The sequence below is a fragment of the Zosterops lateralis genome (genome assembly GCF_965231275.1).
Source record: "Zosterops lateralis genome assembly, chromosome: 6".
Lineage (NCBI taxonomy): Eukaryota > Metazoa > Chordata > Aves > Passeriformes > Zosteropidae > Zosterops > Zosterops lateralis.
This window is the reverse complement of record NC_139761.1, coordinates 37,286,764-37,299,919: the sequence shown is the minus strand read 5'-3', so window position 1 is coordinate 37,299,919 and position 13,156 is coordinate 37,286,764. Positions and strand designations below refer to the sequence as shown.

Genomic DNA, 13,156 nt, shown 5'->3' with positions numbered 1-13,156 from the left:
ACGGGTGCCCAAAACCTGTGTACCTGCAGGTAGCAGCCTGCACTCTGCTCTACCTGCTCTGGATCTCTCCAGTTATACCTCCTAGCAACCAATGCCTTGGTGCAGCAACACCACTGGCTTGTGAGCCAAGTCCTGAGCTTGCATAAGAGCAAGGGGAGGGGTGGGGGGGGGGGAGTGGGGACTGAATAGCAAAGCCTGGGATGAAAATGAGATACCAGCTGCCTCAGCTGAGCTCCACCCTCTCTAAGAATCTCAAAACAGGCGCTGTGTCTCCTGGCAACCTTGACACAAATCACAGAGTTTAACTTAAAAGAAGTACATGCAGTCCAAAGGACATATCCCATCACCAGGTGTGAAAAACAGGGAGTCACTCCTTTTCTTCTTTGTGGAGAACCTGGCACTGTAGATGGTCTTGGGTTTCCCTCAGTGTCAGAAGCCAATGAGTTAAAGGGGAAAGAGCATCGTGTTAGGATAGCTAAGAAGTGCCAAGAAATGGTGTATTTTGTTTATTGTAAGCATGCCCTGACCATTGCTTAGGAACCAGATGTAGGACTTGGCTCCCTCCCTGCTGCACTGGAAGATGTGCCCTGCAATGCATGCACACATTGGCCTGTTGTGCACCTGAACCTGCTTCTTTCAGCTGGCAGCCAAGGACTGACAGAACTGATACCAGCCAATTTCTTGCCTTTGGAGTCAGTTGTTATGTTTTTGCAATGCTGACCTAATACTTTTTAGGAAGTACTCTTAGTCCTGGACTCTATCCTGACAGCATTTCTCTGTGACAGGAGATGTAGATACACAAGAAAGCAAAACTGAGTTTTACCGTGATTGCTTCTCCTTCCAGGAAAACTGTCTTTTCAGATCTCCTGACAACTGATGTTCATTAACTACTCTGAAGAAAAATTTCAGTGCATTTAAAATGCCATGTACTATGCTGAGATAGAGGTGAAGTGGAAGTCAATGTTCATCTTTTGTTAAAGGCAGAGCTGTCATAAGGCTTCTAAAAAGATAACATGGGCAGAATTGAACTTTGCCAGTCTGGCAGTGTCTGAGCTGCTTCTTCTGTGAGAAGTGGCAAGGCTGGAAGAGGGAGCTGGCATGAGCTGTGGATGTTTGGGCCTGGGAGCTGCAGCAGGCTTCCTGTGCATTGTGGTGTGGACAGTTGTGGGGAGAAAGCAGGCCCCCCTCCCACCCCTTCTTTCAGCATCTGCCAGCCTGACCTTGAGTGCTGAGTAGGCAAGGCTGGCAGGAGGCTTTAGTGCCTTTTTGTGGATCTGGCAGCCTGCTGCCCAAGGCAACTGTGAACTTTGCCCATGCCTAGAGGAGTGGAAAACAACCGGCTGTTTGAGCAAGTGATTCTTTAACTTCATGCCTTCCAAGAAACATTTTTTTTCCTCTGTGTGTGTGTGTGTTTGGTGTGGAGTTTTTTGTTTGTTGTGGTGGGTTTTTGTTTGTTTGTTGTTGGGTGGGTGTTTTTTTTTTTTTTTTTTTTTTTTTTTTTACACTCTTGCAGAGTTATGTCCTGGATTATGCTTACTGAAGCATTCAAGGGGAAAAGTTGCTCCAGTTTCTTTGCTGCAGTGGGGGCTTTTGCTGCCTGCTCTGGAATGCAGGAGAGATCAATAATGGGTCAATGGACTCTGGAGGGGTCTGCCCATTTCCTTACCCCACGTGTGATCATGCAGAGAGATGATGGTGAGGAGGAGGCTGGCAGACTGGGTTAAATTTCATTGCTTTTTTGTTTTGCTCCTTTGAATGATGCCGTTTTAATATTGATACACTTTGTGCTCATGGTAAAAGAGTTAAAGCCCTGAGGCATCAGCCATGAGCTGTCATGTTGTTCTGCCCCAAATGATTAATTTGATGTATGGATCTTTCTCCCTGCTCTTGAGTTGCTCAGGCACAAGGAGGGAATATCTGGCTGTGCATGCTGCTGGAAACAGAGGTATTGGCCAATTGCTTGAAAGCAGGATATATTTTTCCTTTGGGACTTGGTTTTAAAGGAAGACAGAAGCTTTTGAGGCTTTGTGGCATGGTGTCAACTGCTCTTGCAGAGGAGTTGGTGCAAACCTGAAGTGTAGAGCCAGATTTCTCTGTGTAATCCCAGCTAGGTCTGCAAATTTCTGCAAGGAGCTGCTTGATCCCAGGAGGGTACCTTCAGAGAGCTCCCATCTTCTCTTGTTATACCATTGGGCTTGAAAGCTGAATTTGCTCAGCACTTGATGACAGATTTGATTATTCTGCAGCAATTTTTTTGTAAACTTTGCTTTTATTTATAATTTTCTTGCCTTTCCCTCTAAACTGCTCTTCTCTTGTTTTTAAAATTTTTAAAAATTCTTTTTCTTGAATTTGTCTTTCACTGCTTTCTCTTTCCCTGTATGTGTGTCTTTTCTCTGAGGCATTTGCCTTGGGCTTTGTTCTTCATGGGCAAGGAGGGAGTACCCCTCATGTACAGGCTGTGTATATGCATAAATAAAAAGCAGGAAATTATTGTTGGTATAACTGAATTCATAAAACTCTAATTCAAGAATCATTTTACTTTACTATTAATTATGACAGAAAAAGGACTAATAATGCATTAGGGTAATTCTATATAAAAATGTCTCAATAATTGTGATAATGCAGTTTAAACTCTAGTACATTTCTTTGCTTCTGTTTGGTTTTTCTGGTGTTATGCTCACCCTTATGCTGCTCCTCTGGATCTTAAAGTCTGTTGTTGAGGGTAAACCTTCAGCTTTGTAGCCCTTCTCTGGAAAGAGTATGATGTGGGTTTTATTGGATTCTTCCTTACTCCAGGGTTCATCTGGGTAATTTTTTATATGTTTGCTAATACACTTGAACATCTTAAAATTGTACAGTTCCACAATGCTTCTGGAATTCACTATATATGGTGTCTTTAATGCATGATGGATAATATGTTCTTTGTTTTATTTGCTACCCCTAAAAGCTGGTTTTTTTTTTTTTCAGCTCCAGGTCTGTGTTTTTATTAATAGACAGTGGGCAGATTGTTTTCAGCAGTTTGGTCTCCAATGGCAAGCATGTACCTCCTCTCTTATCTCATTCCTGTACTCCTCTGCACTGCATCCTGCTTTTCCACTTCTCAAGGCCTCTGCTCTCAAACCATGCCTGCATTCTTCTCCACTATGCAGTCATTAGTTGTAAATATCTCAGTCTACATAAAATAGCTGTTGGTCAACGTTGTTTATATAAAACTATGGTTGTACTCCACAAAAGATAAACAGAAGTAAAATAAATCATCTATAGACACCTGGTCAGTTAGAAAAATTGCTGTCACAGCTCAACCAAGTAAAACAGTGCTACAATCAGGTCAAGAAAAGTTCAGAACGTGCAAACCCAGGAAGCCCAAGGCCTTTGAGACTCAGTAAAAAGCTTGTGGACTGCTGCTGAAAATGGCAAATCTAGGGCTGTCAGCCAGATACTGACTGCAGAGGGACTGGATGTTGAGAACCTGTGGAGGGGTGGAGCACAACTGAGGAGCAAGAGATCCCCAAAGCAGGTGTCTTGGCTGGTCTGTCAGGACAAACAGTTGTTCTTTTCTCCTTGTTGATGTGCCTGGGACAGCTCAGCTGTAACTTTGGGAGATTTCAGCATATGGAAACAAGTCCTTTCCCAAGAATTAACATAGTATGCTGTGATTCTGTAGTGTTTATCCTGGAAAAAGTTGCATTCTCCGTCTTGCATGCGAAGCTCTTCATGTTTTCTCTTGGTCACACCTGGAACCAGCCAGGTGCTTCCCAATGGTCCAATTCCTAGCGCTTCTCAGTCTTTCTTGTCTGTCTGATTAGCACATTTTTTGGTGATTAACTATCTCAGTGATCCTTTTGTTCCTCCAGTCTACCTATCATCAGTGGCCCATTGCTCTAACCCCTGGGGCTGCAGCTCATCTGCGGTATTCTGTGGGCGTTTGCCAGGAGTGCTGAAATAAAATGCGGTTCTGTAACTCCTAGCCCAGTTGATTTGATACTTCATGTATCAAATATTGTGGGCATTGCTTCTCTGCCGTGGGGGAGTGAGTAGTTTTGGAGAGAGGGAGGGAGAAATATGCACTCTCTATGTGCATGTAAATGTTGTAGTCAGCCGTGAGCCATATGTATGCATGTGTCTGTGTATATACCTACATATATATATATTTGTGTGTGTGTGTACAGGCATTTGTTATCAGTGCCCTGTCTCTTTCAAAGCTTGTCAGGTGTGCAGGCTGACAGACTGTGTAAGTACAGCTGCTGCTTTGTACTTTGCTTCATTTTTCTACCTATCTTACCTGCAGGCTGGAGGACAGATGGAATATTCTGCAATGCAGCAGAGATGGTCTGTCCCTGATTCTGCTAAGATAAGGTTTTATTCCTGGTTTCTCATTCATGAGGATTTTTTTTCCCCTCTCCTGACTTTGACGTGTTGAAGGGAATGGGGTTGTTTTGAAGGTGAAGTTCCTGCTGAATCATTGGTGACTAGGTAGCCATGAGCCATAACAATTAACTGGAAACATTTTCATCTTACTTGCAACTGTAATGATTCCCAGTTAGTAAGCTGGTTTAAATTTCATGGTTTTCCTCTGAGGCCTTTTTTCCCCATTGCTTTTCCTACGTGCACTCCTTGCCCAAGTCTTTCACAATCTATGTCTGGCTTAGCTCTTTGCCTCCCAGAAAAGGTGCCTCCTTATTGTGCAGCTCTGTAAAAAGCCATCACTCTCCTGAGGGCACTACTGCCATGTCTCTGGCTCCAGTGTGGCTCATCTGGAGTTGTGTACAACTTATCCAGTGGGAGACAGGACCCAGGCTGTCTTTCCTCTCTGCGTGCATTTCGTGCAAAGCGTTTCCCTGAGTCATCACCCTGCCTTATATTTACCCAGTGCCAGAAGGGTTGCCAATTTTAAAAATCCTCCTCCTCTTCTTCTGCTCTGCCTCCTTAAAAATAGGCCTCGAAATAGCATGAAAACCTCCAATGGTAGGTTAAGGTTTTTCCACATGCAATAGTTGCAGGGGGGTGAGGATATGTTTCTAGCTGGACCTGCTAGAAATCATTGTAGCCAGCCCATGTGGACAGGCAATCTTCACTCCAGGAGGAGGCAGGAAGGAAAACTTCTGCAGTTTCTCATCTGTGGTCCTGGTAAAGCTGAAACTTCAGTGGTGCCTTTGGATGCAAGAAGAGGCCTGGGTTGATCGATGTCACAATCACAATCTCTGCTCGTTGTTGGATATTTTTATCTGTTCATGTGTTGATTTTTTTTTTTTTAGTATTTTTAAAGCATTTTGGGTGCTGTTTCAAATCTGTGCATCTGTTCTCTGCCATCTGTAGCTTGAGGTTAGAGACACAGCTGGTTGTTTTAAAGATGTAGTCTGGCAGGTGTAAAGGGGCTGCTGAGAGCAGCCAGTGGAAGCTGTCAGCTGTGCGTGGCAGGAGCTCCTGTTGGCCCTCCCCGTGCAGGGCAGGAACTGAGGAGAAGCTTTCTGGGCACTCAGCCCTGCCCTCTCATCTGCACCAGGGCCTGTTCAGGTAGACAGGCACAAACCACATTGGCAGCAGAAGATCATGAGGATGGTAGCATCCCTTCCAGATGACAGGGAGAGAAAGCTGCCTGTTTTTCTGGATGTCATCAGATCATATAGCTATTGGTGGAGATTTTGCAGGGCCTTCAGCTTTGAGGCTGTTAGTGTAATGGACAAGGCAAACTCAGTAGGCTGAAATGGTGGTGGTAACAGAGGCTGCCCTGCTCTGTTTGGGGATTATCCCTATAAATCCTTGTCAGTTCAGCTCTGCTGCAATTTCCTCTGCTGCTCTCTCCCCTCTTGGTGTAGATGCACATTGTTTTAAGAGATCTCTCAAAGTCAAAGTTCTGGAGGCTGAGAAAAGAGTCTGGACAAGCATTTTAAAATATGCCCCATTCTTTCCTAGGACTGGGCTATTGGAGGCAAGAGATTGGACTTTAGTGTGTCACAGTTCTTCCTGTGATTTTTGGAGCAGAGCCTATTGTGTGATGTGTTTGAGCTCCCACTCCTGCAGATTTGGGGTGCCATGCAGCCTTTTAAATAGAGCAAGTGCATTCCTGGTTGGCAATCAGAAATTTCTACACTATTAGTTTAGTGACACTAAATATATCACTGACTTTCTTTTTCACAATGGGTTTCTTGTTCAGTATTCATGGCTTTTCATTAGCCTGCGTTGGTTTCTGAAGCATGAATTTAGCTGCACCTCTCAGGCTCCCACCTTTTTAGTTCTTTCTATCACAGATTGGTACAGGGAGCTCTGGAGGCTTTTCTGCTCAGGCAGTGACACCCTGCTCTTAACCTCTCAACAGATAGATCTTTCTTCTCAGCATGCATGTAATTAATACCGTTTGCATAAAAATACCTATTCAGTTACAGAGTCAGTGTGCACATCCTCTCATCACTGTTAACCCACTCCCAGTACTGGCTGTGAATTAAAGAAGCTTTTTGGCAGGAAGAATTGCCACATAGAAAATTAACACCAGCTTCTGTAGACACTGCTTTGCTCTGATCAAGCTTCCCATGGCAACCAATGCAGTGTAAAAAAGATTTTGTTCTTATCAAAGTCTTTTTTTCCCCCCATGCATTTAGTGCATAGGAAGCTATTGCACTCTCATTTGAATAGCTTCGAGTGGGGGGAAGAGAGCAAAGTATGAGCCAGAACTTGAGAAATGGACCAATTTTGAAGGCATGGGACTGTTTGCTCTTTTCATTTATTCTTGCAGTGGCATGAAAGGAGTATATTGTGGAGGGGGGGAAAATAAAGCTAATGTTTGTTTTGATGTGTTAATGGAGTTTTCTTTCCTCTGTACAGCATCCTCTTTATAGCATAGGCTCCATGCATTTGGGAGAGGAGGACTTGACACATGACCTTTGCCTACAGCCGTGTGTCCCATGAGATAGAGCAACGCTGAGTTGGTTGGTAGCTTGGAAAGGAATGCTACTGCAGCCTTTTAATTTTCCTAAACCTCTTGTAAGGGAAACCTGTAGAGGAAGGCAAAGGGAAAACAGACTTCTGCAGAATTTTTTTTTTTTTTTTTTGCTTTTTCCTTGCTGAGGAAGGAGATGGCTGGGGTAAGGCAGCTGATAATAGAGGGACGTTTTGGGAAACAGGAGGACAATGAAAAGAGTAAAATGCCCAGAAACCATGATTTGGCAAGTGCAGAAGTGAAGCCAGTAGGAGAAAAGTCAGAAGTAAAGGTGGGGGAGCTGCATGGAGTGACCCACTGCCACTGACTTAGTCCGTCAGATACTTTGTGTAAATGTGACACTGATGTCTGATTCCTCTCCACTCCTTATATGATATTTAGCCTAGGAAAATTGCTTAATTTTTATATTTTGTGCGTCTTTTTGTTTTTGCTGGAGCCAATGGAAACTCCTGTGCCATTCTGTGTCTACCCCCTTCTTTCCTCTCCCTCTTCCCCCCGCCTTCCTGTTTTTCATATGCATATATGATGCATAGTTGTGAACATAAAAGTGCCTTCATGGAGGTTTGGAAAGCTCTGCAACCTTTCTTGTTGGCTGATACAAATGGGCTCCCTGATGGACAATGCTCATGTTGCTGGTAAAAGCCTTTGACACTGCTGTGAGAGCTAATTCTATCCTTCCCTTGTGTTACCTGGATGTCCCACAAGAAAGAGGCATACTGGGCAAGATTGCCCATCCAAGCTGTTTATAAAAGCTATGTGCATTAGGAAGGTGTGCTTAATGGTTGTGAGGTGGCACCATAGACCCAGAAATAATACCTTTCAATATGTGAGCCATTGCCAGCAGCCTCTGAAGGAACCAGCGTGCAAACAAACAGGACACTTGATCTCAGCTGGCTGATACATGGTTTGTACAGCAGTAATCCATACAGCTGCAAATAGTTTCTATAAAGGTCTCGGAAATCAGAATATACTTGGGGATTAAAAAGGTGCTGTAATCATCAAACTTTGTCTGTAGCTGCAGAGGAGTTAGGGTTTGTGCTAACAATGTTGATGTTCTCAACAGGTACTGTGTGCCAGGCTCTGCAGGTCTCATGTGATGTGTTTCTGTAGCTAGCCTTAGTTTACATGTTGGCTAGTTTGAACTAGCGTTCAAAAATATCTCTTCAGACAAAGGTTAAATTTGTTTTGAAAGCTTCAGTTTAGGAAAGGGGTGGAGGGCACAGAACAGGTGATGTGACCATTGTGGAACTTGGGGTTTGAAGTACTTTGCTTTGTCTACATGCCCAGTTGGAAGCTGTGAATAAAAAGATCAGTGCTCTCTTAACATGCATCCTTTCCTATCCCTCTGGCTACTGAATGTAGACTTATAAAGAAACAGACAAAGGTGGAGGATGGTTAGATGGGTGTATGCTCTTTGATGCAATAAATTTTCCATGGTAGTTATTTTTATTATTTTAATTACTGTAAGATTAAAGCAAGCATAAATGGAAAGCAGTAGATATTTTGACTCTCTCAAGGTCTTGATGGCCTTACTGGCCTAGGAGGCAGTGTGGAGTAGGTGGGTCAGCAACCTGATCATTCAGCGACTCCATTCCATTTATTTTGCTGGGCTGATTTCCTTTACTAAAATGGAGCTTGCCGAGAGTATTAATGGGCTTTGAACTGACTTGTTTAGAAACTTGCTGCACGTTCTGCTGGACTGAGCTGAGCTGTGAGTGTCTGAACAGGCAGTGGAGGCCACCCTCCATTGTAAAAGAACCTGAGATCATGGACCATTAACCTAACACTGCCAAGTCACCACTAAACCCTGCTCCTGTGTGCCACATCTCTGCATCTTTTAAATACCTCTGGGTATGGCAATTCAACTTCTTCTTTGGGCAGCCTGTTCAAGTGCTTGACAAGCTTTTCTATGAAAAAATATTCCCTAATATCCAGTCTAAACTTTCCTGATGCAACTTGAGGCTGTTTTCTAACACTCTGAAGATATTAAGGAACTAAAAATAGTTTTTGCCTGTTGTGGAAATGTGCTTTTTAGGATGGAATGGACTAGAAACCTTCCCAAGCATTTTGAGAGGGGGCTGGTTTACAAACTTGGATGCTCCTGACTCCCAGAGCAGGATCTGTGCCCCGCTGTATGAATGATGGTTTGTGGTTTGCCATTTTGCTGAATAGGGTGACCTTGGAGTTGAATGAAGTCTTCATTGACCTTGTGTGTGGCACAGAGGAGAAGAATGGTGGATAATCAGCATGGGACAGCATTGCAGTAAGGTAGCTTTTGTTGGGTAGCAGTTAATTTAAGAAAGCAAGTTCAGAAGACTAATTAATCCTGGCTAAATGGCTTTGTTTGGCAAGGTCATAACTAATTACTAAGTTATGTTAATTGTTAACTGACAAATCAAAACATCTTCTTTCGCTAAGCTTATAAGTTAAAATGATTATTTTATGGTATGAATCAGTGCTTGCTCACCAGTAAGGAGATCCTGTGATTTATCCCCCTGCCCCTCCAGTTAGTGTTTGTTAATTATGGGTCAAACTCAGTGAATCAAGCATAGAGTTGTCTTAAGACAAAGTTAAAATATCCACATTTGTGGTGGCTGCACTAGGAGCTGCGTGGCTCTTGGAGTGGTTTGTTGATTTGCCTTGGTGTGTGAGCTGAGTGGTGGCTCCTACTTCCCCTCTAGGCTCTGGCTTTGGCCAAGGTCTGGAGAGGGGGGAGGAAGCTGCCCAGCATATAGGCTGTTCTGGGGTGCCACTGAGCTGAAATTCATGATTGTAAGTGGCCAAAAGTTCTGTCCTGTAAGTTAATACTTACAGGACCTTTGTGGCTCACTACACTATTCTAGGAAGTGGTTTGTTTGCATGCCTGGTTTGAAGACCGTGGTTTATATTTTGTATCTTTCCCCTTGTTTTTAAACTGTGTTCACTTCTCTGAAGTCCTGTTTCTCTGCTGAGTTCCTTACAATAAAACAGAAACTAAAATTTGAGAGCTGCTTAGGAAAGTCTTTGCCAAGATTTCATGTCTTCCCTTGATTCTTTCTGGTTTATTGAAACTTATTTTAAGCTTAATGTACAATTCATCCTTGTTGTAACTCTGTAGGATTTTGGTCCATTAACCCTATCCAAGTCCACGTAATGGGGTTTTGCTTTGCTTTTCTGATTAGCTGGAGGCTCAGGATTAGGCAGGTTTTCACATCTGCTAACTTCCTATTTCATATCTTGTGATTTGCAAGGCTTAACCTTCCCTGACTTGTTAATGGATCACAAACCACCTGCTTCTTTGCACTAATCCCTCAGAAATATGTAGCATAGCTTTGACTTGAAACTCCCCAGTTTGGTTCCCCAGGGTAAAAAGTGCTAAAGGAACAATCCTGGCCTGAACAAACTGCTTATCTACACTTTCTCTGCTCTCTCACAAGGTTGCATCTCCAACCATGGCTATCTGCCTTTTAACTGTCCAGAAAGCTTGGTGCCTTTATCATCTTGGCTTTCAGCGTAAGGCACGAGTGGATAGGGGTGTGTGAAATGGCATGGTTGGAGAGCAGAGTAGTCTAAGACAGGAGAGGGTATATCCTCTGCATCCTTGGTGCTTTGGATGCTGCCTTTGAGCTAGCAATGTTAGTGGAGTGTGGCAGGTTCAGCTAAGGACTCTCAGCTCAAAGTGTTGGTGTGTCACTCCTCTTTTCCATTTAAAGTTTGCACTCCTTCTGGCAGTGTGGCCTGGTCAGACCAAGGGAAAGGTCAGGTGCCAGGGCTAGGTGAGGAGCTGCCAGAAACATTGCAGGGCTCTGTCAACCCTAAGCTATGCCCTGGCTGCTGCTGGAGATGTGGAGTGAGGCCTGGAAGGATGTGGTTCCTATTCTAGGCAGTGCGATGCCAAGGTGTGATTTGTCCCGTGCGTGGGTGTGCAACACCAGTCTTGAAATGTTGGTGAGGTCTTTAGGTGAGGTTCTGCAGTGCATTTCTGTGATGCCTCAGCTTTTTGCCTTTCTGCTTGGCTGTTTCAGGACAACTCCTCTACTCCTTTACTCCAGGCCAATTCCTCTACTTCTCCTGTGTGTCCTGCATGTTTCTCCCAGTGATTCATGTCTGTAGCCTGGCATGTGTTGCAAGCAAACCCCAGCACGATGGTGATGTGAGTGAAATCCTTAGTGCAGTGAAGGCTGCTTGCAGTGGAGCAGAGACATCCTGCAGTTCTCTCCCAACACTGCAGCAAGGGAGGAGCTGGAACTCTCCAAACTCCAGCAACGCGTTCTTGTATAGGGACAGGCAAAACCCAGAGTTTCTATTTTAGAGATGAAGTGAAAAATAGGGCACAAGGTCATCTATCTTTTTATTCCCAGAACAGCATATTCTGTTACTGGTTGTTACTCTGCTCTGCTACAAGATAAATACTGTTACATGAAGATTTAAAAATGGTGTATGGGGTTTTTTGTGGGGAGCAGGGAAGGCTGCAGTACCCGTGACTCCTGTCAGTCTAGTTGTGGAGGGCTGAAGCACCAGGCAATGTGCTGTGGGCAAGAGTAGTGGGAGATGAGGTCTTTTTTCCTTCCTTCCCCCCACCCCAGTCAGCAATAGAGGTGTTTTGCTCCCAGTGGAGGTGATTATATTGCTTGCTAGGAGGTTAATATTGCTTGCTTTTGCAGTTCATCTTACTGAGAGATATCTGCAAGGTCCCTGAGCAAGTTGTTTATGCAGATAGACTTCTAAAGTCGATAGTTTTTTGGCGCTGGGTGTCTCACTTCTCAACCTGCCAGTCACTTCTTGTGCTATACTCAGTGATTTCTGTCCTGTCTATTGTTAAGGTCAGGCACAGAAATTTAGTGCCTTTAATTCCCCTTCATCCCCTCAGAAATCTTTTCCAAAAGATCCCCTTTTTCCTTCTTCTCTACCATCTTACTCTTACACCAGACATGCTGGTTTGGTGCCCAGAATACGGGGTCACTTTTATGGCAGAGGACATAATCCATTAGGGCTTTGCACAAGTTTTCATGGTCAACTTTTTTTGTCCAGTTTGAACAACCCGACTCAGGGCTCCTGGAGGGTGGAAAGGTAATTATTTATGGTACTAGCAAATGGTATTTCTCAACATGAGAGAGATTTACAATTTCCTTCTGGACTGTTCTTTTGCTTTGTGTTTTCTATTTAACCACAGCTCAGTCTGAGATTAGGATATAAGAGTTTTTTGGGGCTTTTGCTGCCTTTTTTTTTTTTTTTTTTTTTTTTTTTTTCTTTTCCAGCAAGGCTAGCTCTTTGGTTATCTTTATGCATGTGGTGATGTAATCTCTCTTTCTGTTTCCTCCATCTAGGTGTGTTGTTGTGCTGTTCAACCCTAGAAAAAATAAGCAGCACCATATTCTAAACAGCTCCAGGTGAGTAAAGCTTTAAGCTGGACTTGATTTCTGTGAGGTGAATTCAACAAGACTTTTATGGCTTGACTGAAGTGCAGGAGTTGCTGTTGCTCCAGGCTAAATCCCCTTGGTTTGAGGTGCCTTGGGGACAAGCTGCCTGCTGCTTTGACTCCAGCTCCTCACATGAGGTGTTATTGCTGACAAAGTACCTCATAAAAATTGTGATCCCAAGAGAATCTGCTAATGGTCATGACATGGAGGGGGATCTTACTACAGCTCCATGGTATCTGACTTTCCTTTTTCCCTCCACCTAAAACGATGACCGCATTATTGAAGGTAGCAGTGTGACACGGTTCTGCATCTGGAATAAAGGTGCAGTGATGAATCTCAACTTTTGGAGCTTTTCTGCTGCTGTAGGGTGCTGTTTGAGACTTGGGCAGCAAGGAATGCCTCCCCCACCATGGCAAAGCAAAACCATTGTGTCAGGCTGTTATGGGTGACTTCAGCATCTTTGCAGTTTGTCCCAACCTACTCCCCAGTCATGATGTATTGAAATGAAGTCACATGTTGGAAATGTTTCTCAGTGTTATTTTCTCTGTTTTAGGAAAACAATTACAGCACTTGCTTTCTCTCCAGATGGAAAATATTTGGTTACAGGAGAGGTAAGTGTGGGAGGAGAGAGGGCACACCTTGTCCATCACATTTTGAAGCAGGGCAGAGCGGCTTAGAAGAAACAGGCTGTTTTCACACAAAGAAGTGAGTTTCACTGTTGCCTCACTGTTCAGTGGACCTGCTAGCTTATGGATTGCACTGGGTGCTCCTCCTGAGAGTTTTTCAACACATCAGCCTGAAGGATGGGTCTGCTGGGGTGGCA

General features: G+C 43.9%; 1 protein-coding gene across 5 annotated transcripts in view; it reads left to right on the top strand.

Annotated features, from left to right (window-relative positions):
- MAPKBP1 (mitogen-activated protein kinase binding protein 1) overlaps nucleotides 1-13,156 on the top strand; it is a 93,672-nt gene that overhangs the window by 40,963 nt on the left and 39,553 nt on the right. For all 5 annotated transcript variants that reach the window (XR_014590354.1, XM_083863193.1, XM_083863192.1 and 2 more), the window contains exons 4-5: nucleotides 12,241-12,303; nucleotides 12,887-12,944. Coding sequence is in view for 4 of the 5 variants with exons in the window: in XM_083863193.1 (XP_083719319.1) it covers nucleotides 12,241-12,303; nucleotides 12,887-12,944 (121 nt within the window). In the remaining variant the exon portion in view is untranslated. The remainder of the gene's footprint in view (nucleotides 1-12,240; nucleotides 12,304-12,886; nucleotides 12,945-13,156) is intronic.